Here is a 26019-nt window from a genome sequence, read left to right as displayed (position 1 = left end):
AACCCAAAGGTATACCGTCTTACTTAGCATGCTCCTCGGATGAATTCTTGCCATCAATAACTGCAACCACCACCAGCTTTCCTGAAGAAGTAAAGCAAACATTAGAAGTGCAGGATTTTGTTAAGCAAAAAACAATTCTAAAATTTCAAAAAAATAATGTGACTACCAAATCAGCTAAAGAATACATGAACACATTTTATTAAAAGCAGGTACACTATCGGTCCAAATGTCAGAAACATTAAAATTTGTTATGGCCGACGCCAGTCATTAAATCTGATTTTCTGGTGGCTATTGACATCTTTTGGTTGTTTCTCTCATCCCTGCTTTTCCTTCCCATTTAGAAAAAAAATCTCACTTTTTATTTGTTTTCTGTCTCTTTTTACCCACTTTCCCCCCCCCTCACTGACTTTCCATTTTTTATGTCGTTCAGAAATGCCCTGATATTTACAAAGCCCCATTTAGTTGCAAATTTAAGCTAATGCAGCAAGTCAATTTAAATCAATTATATATAAATTAAAAGTTAGAATATGATCAACATCTATGACTGGTCTATCATTTGTAGACGAGTACAATGTTCTATGGTATGTTTATTTTTGCTGAAGTGTTCCGTATATTGAGGTAGTATGATCAGATTGTGCAAGGTTTTCACAATTACTGTAAAATTCTGACACTGCAGAAAAGTCGTCACCAAATAGTTGCAACAACTGAACAAGGCAGAATCTTGCAAGTCACTTAAAGTCCAATAAGCTTTGGAGGGCATGGCAACCCTAAATTTTGAACTAGGTATTAATCGAGTGTATTACTCAGAGAAGGGCACGAATGACAATTACTGGGATTAAAAGTCGAGGTGCATGGGACAGGTACTGTAATGTAAACCTGACATTGCAATTAAGCACATCATTCATGACTTTGAGACACTCAAGAACATCAAAGTATTTTACTTTACAATGAAATTAAGGGTCATCAGTTTAAAAAAAAAAAGTAAGATTTAGCCATTTTTGAGTTGATGAGCTTTTTCTTTAATTTTCTTCCCCTGTGCTCGCTGACCTACATTGGCTTCCGGTTAAGCAACACCGATTTCAAAATTCTCATCCTTATTTTCAAATCGCTCCATGGCCTCGCCCTCTCCAGCCCCTTCACCCCCCCCTTCCCCCCTCCGAGATGTCTGCGCTCCTCTAATTCTGCCCTTGAGCATCCCTGATTATAATCATTCAATCACTGCTGGCCGTGACTTCTGTTGCCTATGCCCCAAGCTCTGGAACTCACTGCCTAAACCTCCGCCTCTCTTTCCTCCTTCAAGATGTTCCTTAAAACATACCTCTAGACCAAGCTTTTGGTCACCCGCGCTAATTTCTACTTATGCGCTCAGTCAAATTTTTAGCTCAAAACACTCGTGAAGCGCCTTGGGATGTTTCACTACGTTAAAAGGTGCTATATAAATACAAGTTGTTGTTCTCCTGTCGATGAGATAGCATTGAACTACTCATTTAAACAACTAGGAGATACAGAAGCCTGGTGAAGACCCTCTCCTACCTCAAAGGAATTTCTGATGGCATCCAGCGCAGCTTTTCCCTGCAGCAGAGGAACTTAAAACTCAGTGAAGTGGTAGAGCTAACCTCTGTCTTGTCACTCTATGGCGCTGTATTGTACCCATCCCCATTTTGCTTCCCGCCACCCATTAGGTTTCCTCAACGCACATGTAATTTAAATCAATCTTCTTCTGGTTAATTTACTTAGTCCAGCTATCAACTTTTCTGCGAGCACGCACCTTACCATTCACTTGGTAACTCCTCCAATAATCTAGCTAAAGCCACCAATTTACATTATGAGGATCGAGGATGTTAACCTAGTGCCAAATGAAATATAGACTTCACAATTTTATTTCAGAACAATTTCAAATGATAAAGCAGGTTATTTTAAGACAAAAAAAAAATCAAAGATGTAAGAAAATGTACCAGCAAGGTACCTGTATCTGCAAGTTCATACAAAGTGAAACCATCAATGTAAACATATCCTAAGAATCTTTCTTTGTTCACCCATGAGGACAGATCACCATCTTCATATTCTGAGGGGAGAAAAGTTTAAGAAAAGATATGGTCAATTTTGTCAATGCACTCATCAGCAAATCATCACAATCATAACTTTAAAAAAAAAGGAAACATTTTATCATCAAGGAAATGTTAAGTACTAGTTAGTTACTCACTCTTTTAAAGATATTGAGCCTTTGCACATAAATGACATACTACTGTGACCCCATTTACTGGTTGCCCTGTTTGTGTTGGGGGGGTGGAGGGGAATTTGGATGAGTGAATAGAACATAAGAAAGCATGTAACGAGAAAGGTAACTTAGCCCATTATGATTGTTCCTTCCATAGACTATGTATTTTGTCACGGACTCCAACTAACACCCATAATATGCCAAGGAAAGCTTCTGCAATGTTTGAGAAGTCCAAGTTTTGCCTATAACCAAATTTCAAGTTTTTAATTCTCTAGAAACAATATTTCTTTATGAAAAAAAAGCACTTGAATCGCTGATAGCACAGTTGTTAAGTGCATTATCTAATATGTTATAGACTAAGAAGGCCCCTGGTTCTATCTGCAGTCTGTGCTGCTCTAAGCTAGGGTAGTTATAGTGGTGCTCCATTTAGCCACAGTTCCCCTGACAAGGAAATAAAAGAAAGTGTTCTAAACTCCTGAAAGTTACCCAGTGAGGCATGCTGGAAGTATATATTGTGGATGTTGGGGTGATGAGAGGATTAGGTTCAGTTGTGATATTCCAGTGTCAAATAGACCATCTTGACTCACAAATTAGGAAATGACTACTTGGACGAGAATGACTGATTGCACAAAATGGAGCACACCCGACTGTCTGGCTATTAGTTTAAATGGATGGCAAATTGGACGAGCTCCATCATAGCTTGATTTACTTCTATGTGCCACACCCAGGCAATCTTCCTTGCCAAGCATAACAGGAAACTCTGCCCTAATATTTTGCATTAATGATGGATGGGTGTGGAACTATCCTATCTGGAAGCCAAGCAAAATATATTAAGTCCAGTGGGAAAGTCAATAGTACACATGTTGAAACATCGGGTAGCAAAGAGTCCATAAGTACCAAAAGTTCTGATTTAGGTTACACCAGAAACACTGACCCATCTTTCACTTTTCAGATGTTGACTGACTAGATGCACAGTTCCAGCATTTTGTGTTGCCATTTCAGATTTAAACATTTGTAGTTTTTCTAGGGATTCAGATCAAAAGTCACTGAGGAGCATATTCAAGAGATATGCTCCATTAATACACTGGAGTGAAATACGTGCACTAACCGCTAAGCGTGTTCCTTATTTCATCCATGCGTTATTTGATTATTTAATGGCTTCATTAAATTTCCTTCCAGTTTTGTTAATAGTAACTGTACAATAATTGTACAGTCTCAAAATAAAGCAGTTATATTTGCATTGTTTAATGTAAAGTAGCAGGTACAAAAAGAAAATCAAACAGACTAATGGAATCTTGGCCTTTATAACTAGAGGGATAAAATATAAGGGCGGGGGGGGCGGAGTGGTAAGTTTTGCTACATCAGTACAAAGCCCTGGTTAGACCAGATCTGGAGTACTGTGTACAGTTCTGGGCATCGCACCTTAGAAGGGATAATATTGGCCTTGGAAGGAGTATAATGCAGATTCACCAGAATGTTGCCAGGCTCCAAGGAGGAATGATGACAAACTAGGCTTGCATTCCCTGAAATATACAAGGTTAAGCGATGATTTGATTTGAGGTTTTTAGGATTAAAAAAAAGGAATGGATAGGGTAGATAACAGAGAAACTTTCTCCACTAGTAGGGGAGTTTAGGACAAGGGGAGATAACTTTAAAGTTAGAGCCAGGACATTCAGGAGAGAAGATAGAAAACACTTCGACCATCATCATAGGCAGTCCCTCAAAAATCGAGACTTGCTTCCACTCAGTGAGTTCTCAAGGCGACAGTACAGTCCAATACAGGAATTACAGTTTCCGTCACAGGTGGGACAGACAGTGGTTGAAGTAAAAGGGGTGAGTGGGGAGTCTGGTTTAGAACATAAGAAATAGGAGCAGGAGTAGGCCATATGGCCCCTCGAGCCTGCTCCGCCATTTAATATCATGGCTGATCCGATCGTGGACTCAGGTCCACTTCCCTGCCCGCTCCCCATAACCCCTTATCGGTTAAGAAATTGTCTATCTCTGTCTTAAATTTATTCAATGTCCCAGCTCTCTGCGGCAGCGAATTCCACAGATTTACAACCTTCTGAGAAAATAAATTCTTCCTCATCTCAGTTTTAAGATTATGCCCCCTAATTCTAGTCTCCCCCATCAGTGGAAACATCCTCTCTGCATCCACCTTGTCAAGCCCCCTCATAACCGTATACGTTTCAATAAGATCACCTCTCATTCTTCTGAATTCCAATGAGTAGAGGCCCAACCTACTCAACCTTTCCTCATAAGTCAACCTACTCATCTCCGGAATCAACCTAGTGAACCTTCTCTGAACTGTCTCCAAAGCAAGTATATCCTTTTGTAAATATAGAAACCAAAACTGTACACAGTATTCTAGGTGTGGCCTCACCAATACCCTGTACGACTGTAGCAAGACTTCCCTGCTTTTATACTGCATCCCCTTTGCAATAAAGGCCAAGATTCCATTGGCCTTACTGATCACTTTCTGTACCTGCATACTAACCTTTTGTGTTTTATGCATCAGGATCCCCAGGTCCCGCTGTACTGCAGCACTTTGCAATCTTTCTCTGTTGAAATAATGACTTGCTCTTTGATTTTATCTACCAAAGTGCATAACCTCATACTTTCCAACATTATACTCCATCTGCCAATTTTTTGCCCACTCACTTTAGCCTGTCTATGTCCTTTTGCAGGTTGTGTGTCCTCCTCACACATTGCTTTTTCTCCCATCTTTGTATCGTCAGCAAACTTGGCTACATTACACTTGGTCCCTTCTTCCCCTTCTTCCAAGTCGTCAATATAGACTTTAAATAGTTGGGGTCCCAGCACTGATCTCTGCAGCACTCCACTAGTTACTGATTGCCAACCTGAGAATGAACCATTTATCCAGACTCTCTTCTCTGTTAGTTAGCCAATCCTCTATCCATGCTAAATATATTACCCCCAGTCCTGTGAACTTTTATCTTGTGCAGTAACCTTTTGTGTGGCAACTTGTCAAATACCTTCCGGAAGTCCAAATGCACCACATCCACTGGTTCCCCTTTATCCTCCCTGTTCGTTACATTCTCAAAGAACTCCAGCAAATTTGTCAAACATGACTTCCCCTTCATAAATCCATGCTGACTCTGCCTGACCAAATTAAGCTTTTCCAAATGTCCTGCTACTGCTTCTTTAATAATGGACTCCAGCATTTTCCCAACCACAGATGTTAGGCTAACTGGTCTATAGTTTCCTGCTTTTTGTCTGCCTCCTTTTTCTAAATAGAGGTGTTACATTTGCCGTTTTCCAATCTGCTGGGACCTCCCCAGAATCCAGGGAATTTTGGTAAATTACAACCAATGCATCCACAATCCCTGCTACTTCTCTTAAGACCCTAGGATCCAGGGGATTTAACTGCCTTTAGTCCCAGTACCTTTGTAGTCTCCTTTATTTAAGCTTAGTACGCTGGTTTGAGATCCAACTTTCTCGTCTTCCATCTGAAATTCAACCATGCTATAGTCACTCATTCCAAGGGGACCCTTTATTAGGAGATTGTTTATTAATCCTGTCTCATTACACAGGTTCAGATCCAATGTAGCCTGCCCCCTGGTTGGTTCCATTACATACTGCTCAAGAAACCCGTCCCTTCTGCACTCTTCCTCAAGGCTACCCTGACCAATTTGATTTGTCCAATCAATATAGAGGTTAAAATCACCCATGATTATTGCTGTTCCCTTTTTACAAGCCCCCACTATTTCTTGGTTTATACTCCGACTAACAGAGTTGCTACCATTAGGGGGCCTATAGACTATGCCCACCAGTGACATTTTCCCCTTATTATTCCGTATTTCCACTCAAACTGTTTCAACATCCTGATCATTTGAGCCAATATAGTTTCTCACTATTGCAGTGATTCCATCCTTTATCAACAGAGTTACCCCATCTCCTTTTCTTTTCTGTCTGTCCGAATTGTCAAGTATCCCTGAATGTTTAGTTCCCAGTCTTGGTCACCTTGCAATCACATCTCTGATTTGGCTACCACATCATACCCATTTCTAATTATTTGTGCCGACAGTTCATCTAATTTGTTATGAATGCTGCGTGCATTCAGATAGAGCTTTTAAGTGTGTTTTCTTACCATTTTCTCCTGCTATGGCCCCAGTTTCTGATACACTCTTATGTTTAATATTCTGTCCCTTCCTGTCACACTCTGGTTTTCGTTTCCCCCAATGCTACCCTGCTCTATTGGCTTCATCATGTTCTTTTTTTAGGCTTCTGCTCACCTGAACCGTCCCCCCCACTAATTAGTTTCAAGTTCTCTCTGCAGCTTAATTATTCGGTTTGCCAGGACCCTAGCCCCAGCACGTTCCAAGCCCAACAGAACAGTTCCCTCTTAGCCCAGTACTGGTGCCAAAACGCATTTCGCCCACACCAATCTTTGAGCCACGAGTTTAGCTCTCTGATCTTATTTAACCAATTGTAAATTTGCTCGTGGCTCAGGTAGTAATCCAGAGATTATTACCTTTGTGGTTCTGTTTTTTTAATTTGGGCCCTAGCTGCTCATAATCCTTAACAGAACCTTCTTATCTGTCTCATTGGTACCCACATGGACCACGGCAACTGGATCTACCCCCTCCCACTCCAAATTCCTCTCCAGCCCGGAGATGTCATCCTTAACCCTGGCACCGGGCAGGCAACACAGCCATCGGGACAAACGCTCACGGCTGCAGAGGGCTGTATCTATCCCTCTAATGATACTGTCCCCTACAACTACAATGTTTCTTTTTACTCCCACCGCTTGAATGGCCTCCTGTACCACGGTGCTGTATCCTCCCTGCAGTCCCTGCTCTCGTCCACACAGGGAGTAAGAACCTCGAGCCTGTTGGACAAGAGCAAAGGCCGAAGCTCCTCCATCACTACCCCCTGGAACACAGTGCCCAGATAACTCTGTCCCTCCCTGATGTGTCACAGTATCTGCAGCTTGGTCTCCAGCTCATCAATGCGGAGCCGAAGTTCCTCAAGCTGCAGACACTTACCGCAGATGTGGCCAAAGTGGACCTCAATGGGGTCCACCAGCTCCCACATGGTGCAGCACTGACACATCACATTGCCTCATGCTCCTTCCGGCTGTCTGTACTTGATTTCTGCATGCGCTCAGCGACGAGACTCGAGGTGCTCAGCGCCCTCCCGGATGCTCTTCCCCCACTTAGGGCGCTCTTGGGCCAGCGATTCCCAGGTGCCGGTGGGGATATTGCAATTTATTAAGGAGGCTTTGAGGGTGTCCTTGAAACACAGCAAGCGTGCCCCAGGTGGGCAGAGGAAACACTTCTACATGCAAAGGGTGGTAGGAGTGTGGAACTCTCGCCAACAAAAAGCAGTAGACACTAGTTCAATCAATAATTTAAAATCTGAGATTGAAGATTTTTGCTAGCCAAAGGTGTTAAGGAATATGGAGCCAAGGTGGGAGGATACAGATCAGCCATGAACTCACTGAATGGTGCAACAGGCTCGAGGGGCTGAGTGGTCTACTCCTGTTCCCATGTTCCTAGGGTTAAATACAAACTTTATTCATCTATCTAGGATAAGGAATAAACAAAACATGTCTTCATTTTGTCAAACTAATGACAAAAACAAGTTTTACTGACAGATTATTCAAAGGTTACATCATCTATGTTAGGCTATGCAAATTTAAATTTGCACAACTCATGAATATACTCGTATTCTAGCCAATAAGAGAACGTTATAACATCTCGCTATTTGCAGAAGGGAGTCACTTTCTGAAACTATCTACACCTCAAATACAATGTTTCCACTCATCTCACTAGCTGAATTATTAGCAAGTGGGGATTTTACTTAACTTGCTACAATCAAGTTAAAAATTAACAGATGGGTTAGCAATTTGTGGAAGACAAGACTTACATAAAGCAGTTTGGTTTATCCAGCTACCAAATTGGGAAGTCAGTATAAAAAGTCATTAGTTGCCTACCCCTTTTATTAAAAAAACCCAGTTGCTCGGCACAGTCATCGAGTCGATCAGGTAGGATAATTTCACTATTACTTTTGGAAAAAATAATAATTACACCAATAATTTAATAAGATTGCAAAGGTTCTCCAGAGGCTCAGCTCATTCAAGCAGCAAAAACTGAGCCAGGGATGTTGCAGAGTCAAATGCCCGATCTGTGTGGAGTATGATCTTAGCCAGGCTGGCAGTAGAGGTGATACAATGGACATTACCGCCTTTCGGTTGGGTGGGGATGGCAAGAAGAATGTTAGGAAAAAGAGCAAGAAAAAAAGGATGCCACAAACTTGTGGATGTTGGAAAAGGATAGGATGGTCCCTGCAGTCAAGGCTCACATAGGAAGAACAGTCACTGAAGTGAAGTACTAGTGCACGATGTAAGCCCGTGGAACTGCACCCAGGCAAGAAATGAATGTCTCCAGAAGAGGGGAGACAACTAAAGGTTGGTTTAAAAAGGGAGAAAAAGATTGTTGAGGGAGGAGGTAGTTTAAGTGCAGCCCAACTCTTCTCCGAAAGGCAGGCCGCGGGGTGGGGGGGGGGAAATACTGTTGGATTAGTGATCCTAGGATATCCACATTTGGTCAAAGAGGGAGGTTTAAAGGAGAGGGAGGTGAAGGTGTTTAGGAAGGGAATTCCCGAGTATGATGGCCAATCGTGGGGAGATGGGCAGGTGGGATGCAAGAAGCCAAATCGGAGGAACAAAGTTGTAGGGCTGGAGGAGGCAAGGCCATGAAAGGAAACATGAAGATGTGAATTTTAAATGTGAAATGTTGGACAATTGGAAGCCAATGTAGGTCAGCAAGGACCGGAGTGATGGGTGAGCAGGACTTGGTGCAGGATAGGCTATGGGCAGCAAAGATCTGGATGAGTTAAAAGTTTACAGAGCAAAGACGTGGGAGGCTGGCCAGAAGAGCATTGGAATTGTCGAGTCTGGAGATGACAAAGGCATGGATGAGAGTTTTCGGATCAGATGGGCTGAGGCAAGTGATGTTATGGAACTAGGTGGTCTTTGTGACAGAGAGGATATGGTGTTGGAAGCTCAGCTTGGGGTCGAATAGGACGCTGAGGTTGCAAACAGTATGATTCAACCAGAGATAGTGGCAAGGGAGGGGGATCGAATCAATGGTAAGGGTATGGAGTTTGTGGTGAGAGCTGAAGTGGTTTCAGCTTTCTCAATGTTTAACTGGAGGAAATTGTGACTCAAGACTCGATGTTGGACAAACCGTCTGAGCGCAGAGGCAGTGAAGGGGTTGGAAGAGATGGTGGAGAGGTAGAGGTGGTTGTCATCAGTGTACAAGCGGAAATGGATGATGTTGCCACGGGGCAGTATGCAGATAAGGGGACCAAGGCTAGGTCCTTGCGGTGCGCCTGAGGGAATGCTGCGGGGCAGGAAGAGAAACAATTGCTGAAGATGCTCTGACTACAATTTGATAGGCAAGAGTGGAACCAAGCGACGGCAGTCCACGGAGTTGTACAACGGAAGACAGGATTTTGGAGCAGAATGGTATGGTTGACAGCGTTAAAAGCTACAGAGAGGTTGAGGACGACGAGAAGGGAAAATGCATCAGTCACAATCATAGATGTTATTTGTGACTTTGAAAGTATGAGATTGGAGGAAAAATAATCAAAAAGGCTAATGGAATACAGGCCTTTATATCTAGAGGATTAGAATATAATGGGGCAGAAGTCATGCTACAGTTTAAAAAGCCCTGGATTAGGCCGCACCCAGAGTACTGAGAGCAGTTCTGACACCACACTGTAAGAAGGATATATTGGCCTTGAAGGGATTTACTAGAATGGTACCTGGACTCCAGGAGTTGTATTTCCTAGAATTTAAGAGATTAAGGGGTGATTTAGTCGAAGTTTTAAGTAGCAACAGGAATTGATAGGGTAGATAGAGAGAAACTATTACTGATGATTGGAGAATCTAGGGGACAGTCTAAAAATTAGAGCCAGGCCTTTCAGAGGTGAAGTTAACACTTCTACACACTGTTGATGCTAAGTCAATTGTTAGCTTTAAATGAGAGATTGATAGATTTCCATTAACCAAAGGTAGTAAGGAATATGGGGCAAAGGCAAGTATATGGAGTTAGGTCGCAGATCAGCCATGATCTCACTGAATGGCAGAACAGGCTCAAGGGACTAAATGACCTATTCCTGTTCGTGTGTGTGTGTGTCCTGGTCCAATTATTCTCTTCCCATTAACCCTGCTTCACCTGAAGATTACACTTAGTCTTGACTCCCCATGTGCAATCCCACAGAAGATCAACGATTTTGTAAAACTAACTTAAAATTCTAACTATTGTGAATTCTAACTGAATAACAGCGTCATGGGAAATAGATTATTCATTTCACATGAAGTTAGTTTAAAAAAAAGCATACACAAGCAGCACAGAAACACCCCATTTCTTCTGTTCTTATTTAACCCAACAGGTCCATATCTGTGTTTATGCTCCACACTAGCCTGTACTAACAAAGGCAATATCTGCTAAATGATATGGATATCTTCAGCTATTTTTCCCTAAGTATGTTAATAAACAGCAATAGGAAATGGCATGCAAGCTACCTGCAACCATTTTGATTGAAGAGAATCACAGACGACTGAAATATTGCTTTAAAAAATGTTTTTTGTGCTCAAATAATATAATTTTAACACGTGACTCAACTCCTTTAACTTGCAGACTGTCAATTTAAAATGACTACTTTAAAATTTTAAATGCATTCTGAAATTCCACGTGCAAAACTTTGTTAATCTAGTCTGAGCCCTGAAATTACAACTTGTAACTAAAATGTCCCTTTATGTTTAACTCTCCAATAAAAATGCTACTTTACAAATGAGCAATATTGTCTTTGCATTTTGTGCTTAGGCAACAGATTTTCTTCTTCATTTGAGGGTGCAGTACAGTTATTTATCCTGTATTTCTGATGGGTCACAATGATAGTCGATCTACATAGTGGGTCTATCGCTGGGCCAGATTTGCTGTTAAAATAACAGCGAGGCTAATGGGGCTCTCCGTTATTTATGCATAAATGGTACAGCAACTGCAGGCATTACAAACGCAAGTAACCTTTTTAAAAACATAATGTTAATGACTGCCAATCAACCTCTCTGGCACCAAAAATTAATTGGAAGTGTGGCATCTCATACCTTCAGGTTCTGAATGGTTTTAGGAGATTTAAAAAATTTCAATTTGTCCCCCTTACTTTTCCTTGTCTTTTTCTCTTAATCCAATCTTTCTTTCTCTATCTGATTTGACATTGAATTCAGCCCCTTTAATTCACCCTCCTTCTGCTGTTTATTTCACAACCCTTAAATTTAATTGGTTATGGAAATTTCCTGCTGTTACCCTGTTCACTCAGGTCCCATGATGCCCAGTTTCCCTCGCTGTGCTGTTATCAGCTCGCACTTTCAGCAACTTTGTAGGCAATATTTTTTGACGTGAAGAGTGCAGGGGTAAATCTAACTAATGGCAGACAACTTGCATTTAAATAGTGCCTTTAATGTAGTGAAACGTCCCAAGGCGCTTCACAGGAGTATTGGGAGATTTAAAAAATTTGACACCAAGCCACATAAGTAGAAATTAGTGCAAGTGACCAAAAGCTTGGTCAAAGAGGCAAGTTTTAAGGAGCATCTTGAAGGAGGAAAGAGAAGTAGAGAGACGGAGAGGTTTAGGTAGGGAATTCCAGAGCTTAGAGCCTAGGCAACAGAAGGCATGGTCACCAATGGTTGAACGATTATAATCAAGGATGCTTAAGGACACAATTAGAGTAACGCAGACATCTCGGGGGGGGGGGGGGGGTGTGGTTGTGGGGCTGGAGGAGATGAGAGAGATAGGGAGAGGCAAGGCCATAAGGCCATGGAGGGATTTGAAAATAAAGATGAGAATTTTGATATTGAGGCGTTGCTTAACCGCAGGTACAGGGGTGATGGGTGAGCAGGATTTGGTGCAAGTTAGACACCATTAGATGCCTTGGCCCAATATCTCAACTATAGAGAGTAGAGCACTCTTCTACAAAGGCACTGCACTAACAAAAAAATTAGTGCAACAGGGATCAAATGCTAACTTTTTTGTTGGCTATGACGACAATCTGGAGATGGTCCTATTTCAATCCATCACCCGTTGGCCAGTCACAGATCTAAACTAATCTGGAGACCAGACCAAAGTATGCGTTTTGCAAACAAGCTTCAAGGGAAGAATTTACTTTTATAAAGAAAAACACATTTCCCCTTCCACCTTCATTGACATGTTGCCCTTCCAGCCTACAGGTATCTCCATCAATTGACTTCATGGCCCAATCTCACAACACAGACTGTCTTTCTATTAAGGTATTTGAAGACGATGCAGAAAGTGCCATGTTCGTGGTCCAAGCAACTTGCAGCAACCTCACACTGCTACAATATTGGTCCGAGAAAACTAATTTTGATAATACTCAGATAAAACAGACCCATGCTACACTATCGAATACAAACAACAGCATCCAGTTTGTGTTGAAAGTCATGCGTCGCTCATCTTCATTGCAAAACTGTGACTACTGGACCCCCTTTGTAATTGGACTAGTGTTGGATGCACTGTCACGAGGTTATCAACTGCCTTCCAGAACCACATGGAACGGAGACGTTAAGCAATTACTGAAAGACAAGGCCATTCTATTAATCAAATAGCAATGCTTGCATTTTGCAGAAGGATCATCTGTTAATCTCTCTGTTGTATTCTAATTATATTCAAAGTATACAATTATCAGGCTCAAACTTTAGGGCAAGTCACTTAATGAGTCCAAAATTATCAGAACATTATGGGGGGAAATAGCAAACATTCAAGACAGTTGCAGGAAATGTCTTTTCCCTCCAGTCAACTTCTCCCCACACTGATACATTAGGATGTTTTAATATTTATTCATTCCTGAGATCTGGGCATTGATAGTAGGGTGGTTATTTCTCTCAGTCGGGGCTGCCACCCTTCAATATGCAGTTCCGGACCTGGAATATTAGGTCCTTCATTGAAACACCTGTGAACTCATCCCTTTTGGCGTGGAAGCAATTCGTGCTCGATTTGAGGGACCGCCTAAGTAGTATTTATTGCCCATCCCTAGTTGTTCTGAGAAGGTGGTTATGTGCCTAATTCTCAAACCTCTGGTAGCGCTTTAATATAATTGCATGGCTTGCTAGGTCACTTCAAAAAGGCAGTTAAGAGTCAACCACGTTACGTGTGGGATTTAAACAGCCTTCTCAACTTGGCCTGCCACCTTCAAAGATGTTTGTACATACAGCCCCAAGGCCTTTCTGTTCCTGCACCCCCCTTTAAAATTGTAGCATGTAATACATAGAAATACAAGTCTTATATTACATAGAGCTTACAGCACAGAAACAGGCCATTCGGTCCAACTGGTCCATACCAGTGGTTATGCTCCACACAAGCCTCTCATCTACTCCTCTTAACCCTATCAGCATATCCTTCTATTCCTTTCTCCCTCATGTTTATTTAGCTTACCCTTAAATGCATCTGTGCTATTCTTGTGGTAGCAAGTTTCACGTTCCCACCATTATACAAGTCTTTCATATATTCTCTTAAGCCTTTTGAACAAGTGCGGAAAACATAACGACTTGATTCTGCAGGCAATTCCATCAACAAAATTTCCTCCGGTCTCTTTCAATAAAGAACTACTTTCTCTACGCAATGACAACCATCACTTTGTAAGGAGATACTGCTCAGAGGTACAGATCCAGTCAACCACACCACGTTACCATGCAGAGTCCCACATTCTCGACATCCGTCTCTGCACCTATAGAATTCTTCCCCAAGCACATTCATATTGCCTCCTCTTATTCTTCCTACCAAAATGCATCACTTCACATTGCTCTATGCTAAATTTTACTTGCCCCGAATCTGCCCATTTCACCAGTCTGTCTATAAGCTGCTAATGTCTGTTACTATCCTCCTCATTGTTTACCACACTTCCAAATTTCATGTCATCTGCAAACTTTGAAATTATGCCCTGTATACCTAAATGATTAATCTCTCAAAAAAAGCAGTGGTCCTAATACTGATCCTAGGGGAACACCACTGCACCTGCACCCTCCTCCTCCAGTCTGCAAAACCATGCACCACTACTCTGCTTTCTGTCCCTTCGACAATTTTGTATCCACGCAGCCACTGCTACTTTAATCAATCACATGGGCTTTAATTTTGCTAACAAGTCTATTATGTGGCCTTTTGTCAAACGCCTTTTGAAAGTCAAGATAGACATCAACTGCACTGCCCTCATCAACTCCTTTACTTCAAAGATCTCAGGCAAGCACAATTTGCCTGAACAAATTCATGCTGACTTTCTATTAGCCCGTACTTTTCTAAATGCCAATTAATTTTGTCCCTATCACCAACCTCAGAATTTAATTTTTACTTTAGATTTCAGTATTAGTGGATCTCTCTTTATTTTAATCAAGTGCATAGTTCTGCAATTAATCCCAAATGCAATATATAATAAAAAGGTTCTGTCTTATCTGCTAGACAGATAAATTTCAGCAGATCAAAAGTGAAGAGAATGAGATAAACTAATCAAACTTAGAGAATGGGCCCAATTTTGGCCAGTACAAATTTCTGGCGCACTCACCAAAGGTCCGCCGCTTTTGTGGAGCGATTAGGGCGCCGTAAATCTTCAGGCCCATTCTGGCCACTCCCCAGCCTCTCCTCGATGGTGGCGCAGCGTGGCAACTCTATTCGGGGGTGGAGCCAGGTCCCGCACTGAAAACAGTGCCGGGACCTCTGCACATGTGCGCTAGAGTGTGCGCGCATGTGCAGTAGCTCTTCGCAGCCTGACGCTATGTGGGAGGAGCCGAAGCATGCCGTCCCTATCCTGGGCCGAGTGGCCTGCCGCACACTGATATCGAAGGATCGCAGACCGGTGCGAACACTGGCTTGGTGCAGAGCCAAGATGGCAAGGAGAATTCACAGGACACCGAAGAGGAGATCATTGACAGCCAAAAGTGCCCAGTGTGCGAGGTCGTCTTCTTGCTCAACCTGGAGGACGTTGATTTTGAGCAGCACTTTGTTTACGAGTGTCCAGTGTACCAAAGGACCCTACCAGAGAACAGACAAACTGCCTATGAAGACCATGTGCAGTCCCATTTTATGAAGGTCAACTGAGGGGCAAACAAACCAGTTTGTGTTCTACTTTATAAAGATGCCGCCAAGCCCAGCCTTTCCTCTCCCTCCACCCCTCCTCCCGACCCAGCCCGCTGCCTTCCCTGGCCGATTTCAACACAATTTTTAAAATTGTTGTTCAATTGTTGACCCTATTTTTATGTAATTATTTGAACTTGTATATTGAATGCTTGGTGCAGCTTCTACCTGCGCCGATTTGTTAACTGCCCGCAACATTTTTCAGAGCTGGCCACATACGCTGACCTAAGTGGATTTGGAGTAACTTTTAGCTAACCAAAATGGCATAAATGCCAAAACTGCCGTAAGTGTATGGGAACGCCCCATTTTGAAAAAAAAAAATGAACTAAATAAAACCGTACCTAACTGACTTACTCTGGAGCAAATTTTGGGGGGAAAATGGCATTTTTTAAACTTACGCCAGAAAAAACAACTTACTCCAAAAAATTGATGCAAGTCCAGGCCAAAATTGGGCTGTACAAAACTCCTGCTTCAGCTGGATTGCATCCATGCATATTAAGAGTTAGGAAAGAGATAGCAGAGACACTATTACATATATACATAAAAATTTATTAGAAAATGGAATAGTGCCAGGGGACAGGGAGACAGCTAATGTTTTTCCTATATTTAAAAAGGGAGATAGGACAAGTCCAGGGAGTTATACAAACACAAAATACTGCAGATGCTGGAAATTCAAAATAAAAACAGAAAATGCTGGAAATACTCCAAGTCAGGCAGCATCTGTGGAGAGAGAGAAACAGTGTTAATATTTCAGGTCGATGACCCTTCGACCTGAAACATCAAGCGTTTCTCTCGCTATGGATGCTGCTTGACCTGCTGAGCATTTCCAGCATCTGTAGTACTTCCCTTATGTAAATTTAGAACTTAAGAAATTCTTCTTTATGTAATGTGTAATTGAGCTATTTTAGCAAGAGCAAGATAAATTACAAAGAACAGGAATACTTGTAAACGCACACAAATACCAGATATGGATACATTTTTAATGCGACCATCAGCTTCAAAACATCAAAACCCATAGAGCGATGATACAGAACTTCCTACTTCAATTCAACCGATAGGGTTGAAGAACATCGAGGAGGTGAAGGAGAGAGTCAATCAAAGCTGCCATTAACTCTGCAAGATTAAGGAAATACAAAGACATCTACTTGAAGTTTGGCTTTATTTGTACTGGAAGTGAAGATGTACCTCAACCGCACTGTTTAATTTATGCACAAGTACTGTCCAATGAATCTCTGAAATCCTCCAAAGACATTTAATTACCAAGCATGAAAAATATGAAGCAACATTCGTATTTTTGAGTGAAAGGCTAAGGAACTGTTTGTTACTAAAGCAGTAATGAAATCCACAACTACCACTGATAAAAAGCTTGCAGTCTCATCTTACTTGGTGGTGCAGAAAATTGTTAAATCAAAAAAAAAAAATCGCTTATAATTGCTGAGGAGTTGATAATGCAGTCTGCCATTGAAATCGTAAGGGAAGTATTTGGCGAGCACACGGTCAAGCAACAGAGCAAAAAACGATGTCAAATAAGATTGTCAAACGACAGATTGCTTTAATGTCAGAAGACATAGTTTTACAGTGCATTGATCGACTGCGTGGCAATGACTTTGCTATACAACTTGATGAATCCAGACATTTCTAAAAATGTCTCATTTACTTACCTATGTTCGGTATGTGGGGAATAAGGAAATAATGTTTTGCAAAGAGATCAAGACAACAACAAAGTCAGACGATATTTTCAAATTCTTGGATGATTTCATGGCATCAGCAGAAATCAGCTGGACAAATTGCACAGGGGTCTGCACTGATGGGGCTGCAGCAATGACCGGAAAGCATTCTGCAAAAAGTGAAAGCCACCGCACCTAGTTATTTGGACGCATTGCTCTTTACATCGAGAGGCGTTTGCTGCAAAAGATATTGAACCGGGTCTTCATGGTGTTTTCAACACTCGTCAATTTTATTAAATCTAGAGCAACAAAAACTCCAGGTGTTTTGCTGCACTTTGTGAGGAAGTGGGTGCAGAGCATAATACCGTGCTCATGCATAGAGATGAGATGGCTACCTCGAGGCCGTATATTTAATCTCAGGGAAGAGGTATGTACTTTCTTAGCCGATAAGAAACCTGAACTTGCCAAGGTGCTGAAAGATGATGTGTAGCTGGCTAAACTGGGTTACCTCACAGATATATTCAGTGAAATGAATAAGCTGAATAATACTGTGCAAGGTTGGAGAACTCATTTTTTTGCCCGTGAAAGAATTAATGCATTCAAAAGGAAACTGCGTCTGGAAAGTGTGTGTCCGTGTGGGCTACAAACCTTTATTGAGAATATTGAAGCTAAATTACCCCCCTCTGTCCCATCAAAACTATCAGAAGAGCTCAGTGACATTTCATCAGACAGCTCCCTCAGAACCAAGTTCAGTGATATGTCGCTGGAGACATTTTGATGTGAATGCTCCGATGAATACAGCATGGCTTCTTCTGCAGCACTGACAGTGGCGGTCCCATTTAGTACAACTTACTTATGCAAAGCTGGATTTTAAGCAATGACAACAAAATACCGAGCCAGGATGAACATTGACCATGACATACGGGGACATATGTGTGCCTCGAAGATACCTCCACGTCGTGACAGAATTGTTGCTCAGCACCAGCAACAAGTTTCACATTAAGTAAAAAAAAATGTATATGCTTAATTGCATAGCTATTTTTCATACAGAAAAAAATGCTTGTGTTGTGTTACTGGGGGTCCGTGGAATGTTTGTAACATGAGAGGGGGCTTTGGAAGCAAAAATGGGGTATTTAACAACAATATTACCAAAGCTTGTGTCAGTTTCCCCAATTTCACAGATTGCCGGCTGTTTGGGGGGGGGGGGGGGGGGAGAAACAGGGACGGTCCACAGCGCAGCCAGTGTCGGAGCAGTGAATAACTGACCGCTACTTCAGGATTTCAACGTTCGGATGTGCATGCGCTACATCCTGAAGTTGCGGTCCATTTCAAACACTGTTAGTTCGCGGTTATTACCCACTGCAAATTCCGGGCTAATAGCTAAAGACAGTATCTACGGAAGTCCATACAAATCAGTTTAGCCCCCTGAATATATGTTCGAAATTGATATCACCTCCATCTTAAACAGACCTTTTATACTCTAAAGCAAAAGCAAAATATTACAGATGCTGGAAATCTGAAATAAAAGAGGAAGTGAGTGGAATTGAAGGAGAAGCTGTTCAATGCAAAAACAACATTTTATCAGATCTTTTATACTGTTCATCTTATGAAAAGTGTAAAGCTATTAACTTAGAAAATGGTTGAAAATACAACTTGTATCAACATTGGGTGCATAGATTAAAATAATTGATTAACCAGGTCAGCAATTATATATTCTGGATACAACTTATTTGCAAGTTACAAATAAATCACTTTCATACTTGTGGAATAAAGCTAAATAAAATTTATATAAACAGATGTTACATGTAATAGCCCGCAAATGTGCAATGGTCATTATCATTTTACTAAAAAGATTGTAAGCTCTATTTGCTGGAGCTAATGATATGGAAAAGAACAGTTTCGGCATTGGAACATGTTAATTTTACACTATTTTAATGAATGCCATTAGGGTAATAGAAAGGAGAGAGAGCGAGATAATGAAAGAAGGAGAGAAAGACAATCAGGTCAGTCACTCTCCCTTCCTGCTATTCTGGTGAATCATGCATTAAGACAGTTTAAAATCAATAAACTACAAGTGTCGACAATCCTGCAGGCTCAGGCGAAGACCAGACAGAAATTGGAGTCAGGATTTTGAAGGCTGGGTTTTAAAATTAGAAATACATTAAGGGGCAATATTTAACAAGTTGCCAGTAAATGCTTTGATGTGGCTACTTTGACCAATAACAAACCTCTTAGGAGGTCTTATGAACACATTCCATAGCCGCACAAAGTAAGCTGATTAAAAAAAAGATTGGGAATTGGTAATACTTTTAGAAGGACAATTTAAAAAAATCCTCTCTGATGCAATCCGGAAACTTGCATTTTTTTTTAAGAAGCTAAGGAAATATAACAAGGGCTGTACAACACAATGGATCAGAAAGATACTATACCATTAAATGGAGGAACATAGGAGACTATTTCTCTTTCCACTCTGATGCAGACCAACTCCTGACAGAGGCTATATGCCTTCTCCGAGAGAGGATAGATAGTGATTAAAGTGTGAGCATTTTTTGATTTTTACTATTGTATGAATAGTTCAGAATCTCTCAGGAAAGAGGCTATTTTGATTCAAGGTTTAAAGTTTACATTAACGGAGAACACATCAACAAAGCACAAATTAACAAAGGGAACATTCTGATAAGTAACCAAACTCAAAATACAATGAGCAGAGTTAAATTGAGGGTTCAAAGACTGTGCCAGGATTCTCCTATTTGGGGTGGAATAGTGGCAGGACAGGACTTCTACTCGTCTCAACCCCAATTCAATCCCCCTAGGTTTGGGGTAATTCAGTAAGCATGTTGGGCTCTCGGCAGGATTCCTGTCACCAAGAGGGAGCCCGCCAATGCCTGGCTGCAAAATGTCAAGATGCTGCAGCAGGATCAAGTACATGGGATCTATGCCGAGGGAGAGGAGGCATCATTCAGGCCCGCTCCTGCATTTCCTGACCACGGGGCCACTACTGCTACCATCCACATGGTCGTCCCGGAAAGCAGCAGCAACTAGGGCAGACAGGAGGGAAATGGAGCTGGGCCCCATGCTCCCACCAGCATTTGCATGTAGCAGGTGGGGAAGGGATGGCCAGCAGTGGTCACTAGGGCAGAGAAATCCAGGTTGGGACAGTGAAGCGACGGACGGCCTCGCTGCCAGATTTGACCTCATACTCCAATGTAATCTCACTTCATTTTAGGCAGGATCACAGAGGAATCAAGCAGCCTGTCAGTTTGGACCCCAGTATCTGACTTTTGGAAGTCCAATTTAGTTTTCCGATTGACCTCCCACTTTACTTATGCATTTCAATCATTTTAAAGAGTGCCACAGTTTCTCAACAACATGATGGATTCCATTAAATAAATCATTTAGTCCTTGGCACTGATTAAAAATGGATGAGATAAAGCACAACACTCATTCTCTGGGCTGAAACAAGCAAGACGATTTAACAATCAAGAAGTGCAAGTAGTAAGAACATTAGCTTTTAACCTCTGCAATATAGGTCAGAATCCAACCCAGACAAAGACATAAATGTCTGAGTCTTTGATGGTTATAAAGGCCCATCATATTTCTTGAGTATCAACCCAGTTTCCTGTTCCATGACAAAACTATCCATAGCCTGGCATTAACTAGCAATCCCATAGGATGACTGGTGAGGAAAGAGCTGATTGACAAGACTCCACCCCGCCCCCCAAGTGCAGTCCTGTGCCTTCCCCCTCTTTTCATTACTGAAGCCAATGAGTCAAACTCGAGGGCTAGAAATTCGCCAGCCTGTCGATATTTGTTATTTAACGTCATGTGTTAAAAAAATAATAAAAATGTTGCCACTTTTAACGGGGTAAATTTGGCCAAAAAATACGCCCGTCAATAAAAATTGACGTTGCTGGAGTATTCGTTGGAAACCGCCGCCCTGGATGACTTTACCGCGAGGCGGATATAGCCAAAAATACAGGGGAGAACACAAAAAAAATTCCAAGTTAAAAAACCAGAACGCATTAATACCCTGAAGTAATCAATCACTGAAAAAGAATAAAAAAAAAACTTCAGCATACCATTTTTGTAGGTCTTCCTACTCACCAACATTTGAGGCTGCAACGCCTGCTTTTCTCATGCGTTGTTTTTTCACTGGTTCACCAAACGCCCAAATTTAGGCGGTGCATTTCTTTTTACGTATGGCGATCCACTTTTTGCCGATATTTCGAAACTGCCATTCTTAACCTTTGGGAGGTTACTTTTAACAACAAAAAAGCATTTTTAATGTGCGTTAGGCTGGCTAAATTCTAGCCCCAAACTCAGTACTACCAAACCTCATGGTCCCCCTTCACATGATCCCAGAGCAAGGGACATCTCCCTAGCAGCCACATCCAGTCTCCATCTCTTCCCACTCCCGAGCCCCCAAATTCAAGTAGATGCCTTCTTATCCCCCAACCCGTCCCCAACCCCCTCCCGACTGCACTCCAGCCAGTCACAACTCTGAGTGATGGGACTGAGCAGCAGCCAGTGATGAGCTCCATGGAAAAGGCTGGGAAATTATTCAGTTTAAAATTAATGCAGTATAACCTAGTTCTGAATCCTGATGCCAGGCTAACAATTAGTAATTGTTTACAGTAACTAACACAAGTGTCTGTTGTTCATGTGGAGCACACTGTAATGGGAACTTTAAAATCGTTGATGTCCCAGGCAGCTGGATGCAGCACTCGGGATAGGAATCACTAATTCAGCTCATTCTGGGAGGATTGGGCATCCTATTGCTAGGCCATTTCAGAGAACAGTTAATAGACAACCACTTGGTGTGGGACTGGAACCGCATATAGGCCAGACCAGGTAAGGAAACTTATGTATTTAACCCCTTGTAACCTGCATCACACCTGTCCACCAGAGGGCCTAACTGTTGGCGTCTCAAGGGATCCCAGTATCCCTTGGGAGCACAGTATATAAGCAGGCCACCCATGAGGTACCTGCACTCTGGAACCTTAATAAAGGAGCTAAGGTCACACTTGCTCATTACACACAGTAATCAGTCTGACCATTTATTATGAGCGTAACAATTGGTGACGAGGTAACGAACAAATGTGCGAAAATGCAAAGAATAGTCGGCATTCTGGAAAAGTTCTGAGGGGGACGATTGGGAGGCCTTTGTGAAGAGACTACCAGTACTTCATGGCCAACGAGCTGGAAGGGGACGAGAACGCGACCAAACGAAGGGCGATCCTCCTGTCTGTGGGGCAAAAACCTATGGCCTCATGAAGAATCTCCTGGCCCCGGCAAAACCAACAGAGAAAATCCTACGAATAACTGTGTACGCTGGTCCGGGAGCACTTAATCCTAAGGAAAGCGTTTTGATGGCGAGATATCGGTTCTACACGTGTCAACGATTGGAGGGCCAAGAAGTGGCGAGCTACGTCGCCGAACTAAGGCGCCTTGCAGGACATTGAGAGTTTGAGGGATTCCTAGAACAAATGCTCAGACTTTTTTTGTACTGGGCATCGGACATGAGACAATCCTTCGCAAACTGTTGACTGTAGAAACTCCGAATCCGAGTAAAGCAATAACGTAAAGCCCAGGCATTTATGTGCACCAGCGACAACACCAAGCAGATTTCGCAGAATAACGTCGGTTTTGAGCAGAAATATACAGGGCAGAACACGTACACGCCGGCTGCTGTGGCCCGACCTCAGTTGACCCAGAGTTCGCCATCATCTGTTAATGCAAGGCAGTTGACACCCTGTTGGCACTGCGGGGGTGATCATTGGCCCCATCAATGCCGCTTTAAGCACTATGCGTGCAATGGCTGCAGAACAATGGCACACCGCCAACGAATGTGCAGGCGAGCTCCAAACCCTGAAAACCCTGCAAACCACTACGTTGCAAAAGAAGATCGATCCACAGTGGATCAGATGGAATTGGAAACTCATACTGAGGAGGCAGAGGTGTACGAGGTACACACATTCACGACGAAATGCCCACCAATAATGTTGAAAGTTGAACTGAACAGTATTCCAGTGTCTATGGAGCTGGACACGGGGGCAAGTCAGTCCATAATGAGTAAAAAGGCCTTTGACAGGCTGTCGGGGAAGAAGGCACACAGGCCCAAGTTCAGCCCCATTCACACCAAACTAAGGACTTACACCACGGGACTAATCCCTGTAATTGGCAGTGCTGAAGTCAAAGTCTCCTATGACGGAGCAGTACACGAACTCCCACTGTGGATTGTGCCAGGGGATGGCCACACGTTGTCTGGCAGAAGCTGGCTGGGGAAAATCTGCTGGAACTGGGATGACATCCGAGCGCTTTCGTCCGTTGATGACACCGCATGTACCCAGGTTCTAAGCAAGTTCCCTTTGTTATTCGAGCCAGGCATTGGAAGCTTTTCGGGGTCGAAAGAGCAGATCCATTTGGTTCCCGGTACGCGACCCATCCATCACAAGGCTCGGGCGGTACCATACATGGTGCGTGAAAAAGTGGAAATCGAGCTGGATAGACTGCAACGTGAAGGCATCATCGTGCCGGTGGAATTCAACGACTGGGCCAGTCAGATTGGTCCAGTACTCAAGCAGGACAGTACAGTTAGAATTTGCGTGGACTATAAAGTAACGATTAACCATTTTTTGCTGCAGGACCAGTGCCCGCTACCCAGTGCCTATGCCCGCATCCAAAGATGGGCGCTTACGCTGTCGGCATACAACTATGTAATCCGCCACAAACCGGGCACAGAGAACTACGCAGATGCTCTCAGTTGGCTACTATTGCTCACCACCGGGGTGGAAATGGCATAGCCAGCGGACTTGCTCATGGTCATGGAGGCATTTGAGAACGAGAAATCCCCCGTTACGGCCCGCCAGATCAGGACCTGGACCAGCCAGGATCCTTTACTGTCCTTGATTTAAAAAAAAAAAGTGTCCTCCATGGGAGCTGGTCCAGTGTCCCTGTGGAGATGCAGGAAGTGATTAAGCCGTTCTACAGACGCAAGATGAGCTGTCCCTGCAGGCAGACTGTCTTTTGTGGGGCAATCGCGTAGTCTTGCCCAAGAAAGGCACACTTTGTGCGAACTGCACAGCACCCAGCCAAGCATCGTAATGATGAAAGCCATAGCCAGAGCTCACATGTGGTGGCCTGGCAAAAACTCAGATTTAGAGTCATGCGTGCGCCAGTGCAACACTTGCTCTCAGTTGAGCAATGCGCCCAGAGAGGCATCGCTAAGTTTGTGGTCATGGCCATCCAAACCGTGGTCGAGGATCCATGTAGACGACGTGGGCCCATTCCTAGGCAAATGTTTTTGGTTGTTGTGGATGCTTACTCAAAATGGATTGAATGTGAATATCTGTAAGCACATCCACGGCCACCATTGAAAGCCTATGTGCCATGTTTGCCACGCACGGCTTGCCTGATGTCGTAGTCAGGGACAATGGGCCATGCTTCACCAGTACTGAATTCAAAGATTTTATGACCCACAACAGGATCAAACATGTCACATCTGCCCCGTTCAAGCCCGCATCCAACGGCCAAGCAGAGCAGGCAGTTCAGACCATCAAGCAAAACTTGAAACGTGTGTCGGAAGGCTCCCTGCAGACCCGGTTGTCCCGAGTACTGCTCAGCTACCGCACCAGACTCCACTCACTGGGATTCCCCCAGCTGATCTGCTCATTAAAAAGGCGCTTAAATCAAGACTTTCTCTTGTCCACCCTGATCTACATGATCACGTGGAGGACAAGCGGCATCAACAAAGTGTGTATCATGACCGCGCAAATACGTCACACGATATTGAGATCAATGATCCTGTGCTCAATTATGGACATGGTCCTAAATGACTCTCTGGCACGGTCACAGCCAAAGAGGGGAGTAGGGTATTTCAGGTCAAACTGACCAATGGACAAACGCACAGAATACACTTGGACCAAATCAAATTGAGTTTCACCAACAGCTACGAACAACCTGAAGAGGACACCACCAACTTTGACCTTCCAATACACACACGGCAAGTGACATTACAGTTGACCACAAAATCAAACTCAGCATCCCCAGCAGCCCGGCAAGGCCAGCTGTCCAAAAGTCCAGTGAAGAACTGACCAACCCACCCACACCAGCATTTGTACTGATACGATCGACAAGGGAGTGCAAAGCCCCAGATCGTCTCACCTTGTAAATAAGTGTACTGTTGACTTCACTGGGAGTGATGTTATGTATTTAACCCCTTGTAACCTGCATCACACCTGTCCACTAGAGGGCCTACCTGTTGTGAGTCCCAAGGAATCCCAGCATCCCTTGGGAGCACAATATATGAGCAGGCCACCCACGAGGTACCTGCAGTCTGGAACCTTAATAAAGGAGCAAAGGTCACACTTGCTCATTACACACAGTACTCAGTCTGACCATTTATTATGAGCGTAACAGAAACTGTAGTATATGCAAGCACTCTAATAATGACTCCACGAGGTAAGGATATTGTACTGGAACTGTAGTGACCCTAGTCCTTTTATTGCAGCTCCTTGAGTGAGGACACAATGAGGTGAGCTCCCTTTTATACTTGGTTACCTGCAGTGTGCAGGTGACCCTTGGGTCTCCACCAGTAGCACCCTCTGGTGGTACAGGTATGGTGTATACAGTGCGAAGGTACATTCAGTGGTCTACTGATACAGTACATACATTAACATACACAACAACACTCCCCCCTAAGACTTGTTCCACAGGCTTTTGCACTGTGTTCTCTGGCCCTCGATTTGAGTGCTCAAAGCTCTTGGACTTTGTCTTTGCTTGGGAATGGCTCTCTCCTAGTGGACCCCCAAGTCCTTATTGCCATGACATTGAGAAGTGGTCGGTTGGAAGTTGTAGTGGGGGTTGTGGGGGTTCTGGGTGTAATCCATGTGTCCATGGCTACAAACATCCATTTTCCCCCTCCATACATAAACCATACACATGGTCTAACACCTGCATTGGCATA

At 43.1% G+C, this 26019-nt stretch overlaps 1 protein-coding gene across 2 annotated transcripts in view; it reads right to left on the bottom strand.

The window, feature by feature from the left end:
* The window catches only part of LOC139270908 (protein disulfide-isomerase TMX3-like), a 188422-nt gene that overhangs the window by 31931 nt on the left and 130472 nt on the right, over positions 1-26019 (bottom strand). For both annotated transcript variants that reach the window (XM_070888472.1, XM_070888473.1), the window contains exons 10-11: positions 1967-2065; positions 24-81 (exon numbers count right to left, since the gene is read on the bottom strand). In XM_070888472.1, the coding sequence (XP_070744573.1) occupies positions 24-81; positions 1967-2065 (157 nt within the window). The remainder of the gene's footprint in view (positions 1-23; positions 82-1966; positions 2066-26019) is intronic.

The sequence above is a fragment of the Pristiophorus japonicus genome, chromosome 1 (genome assembly GCF_044704955.1).
Source record: "Pristiophorus japonicus isolate sPriJap1 chromosome 1, sPriJap1.hap1, whole genome shotgun sequence".
Lineage (NCBI taxonomy): Eukaryota > Metazoa > Chordata > Chondrichthyes > Pristiophoridae > Pristiophorus > Pristiophorus japonicus.
The sequence above is the reverse complement of the archived record's forward strand: the minus strand, read 5'-3'. Positions and strand labels throughout refer to the sequence as shown.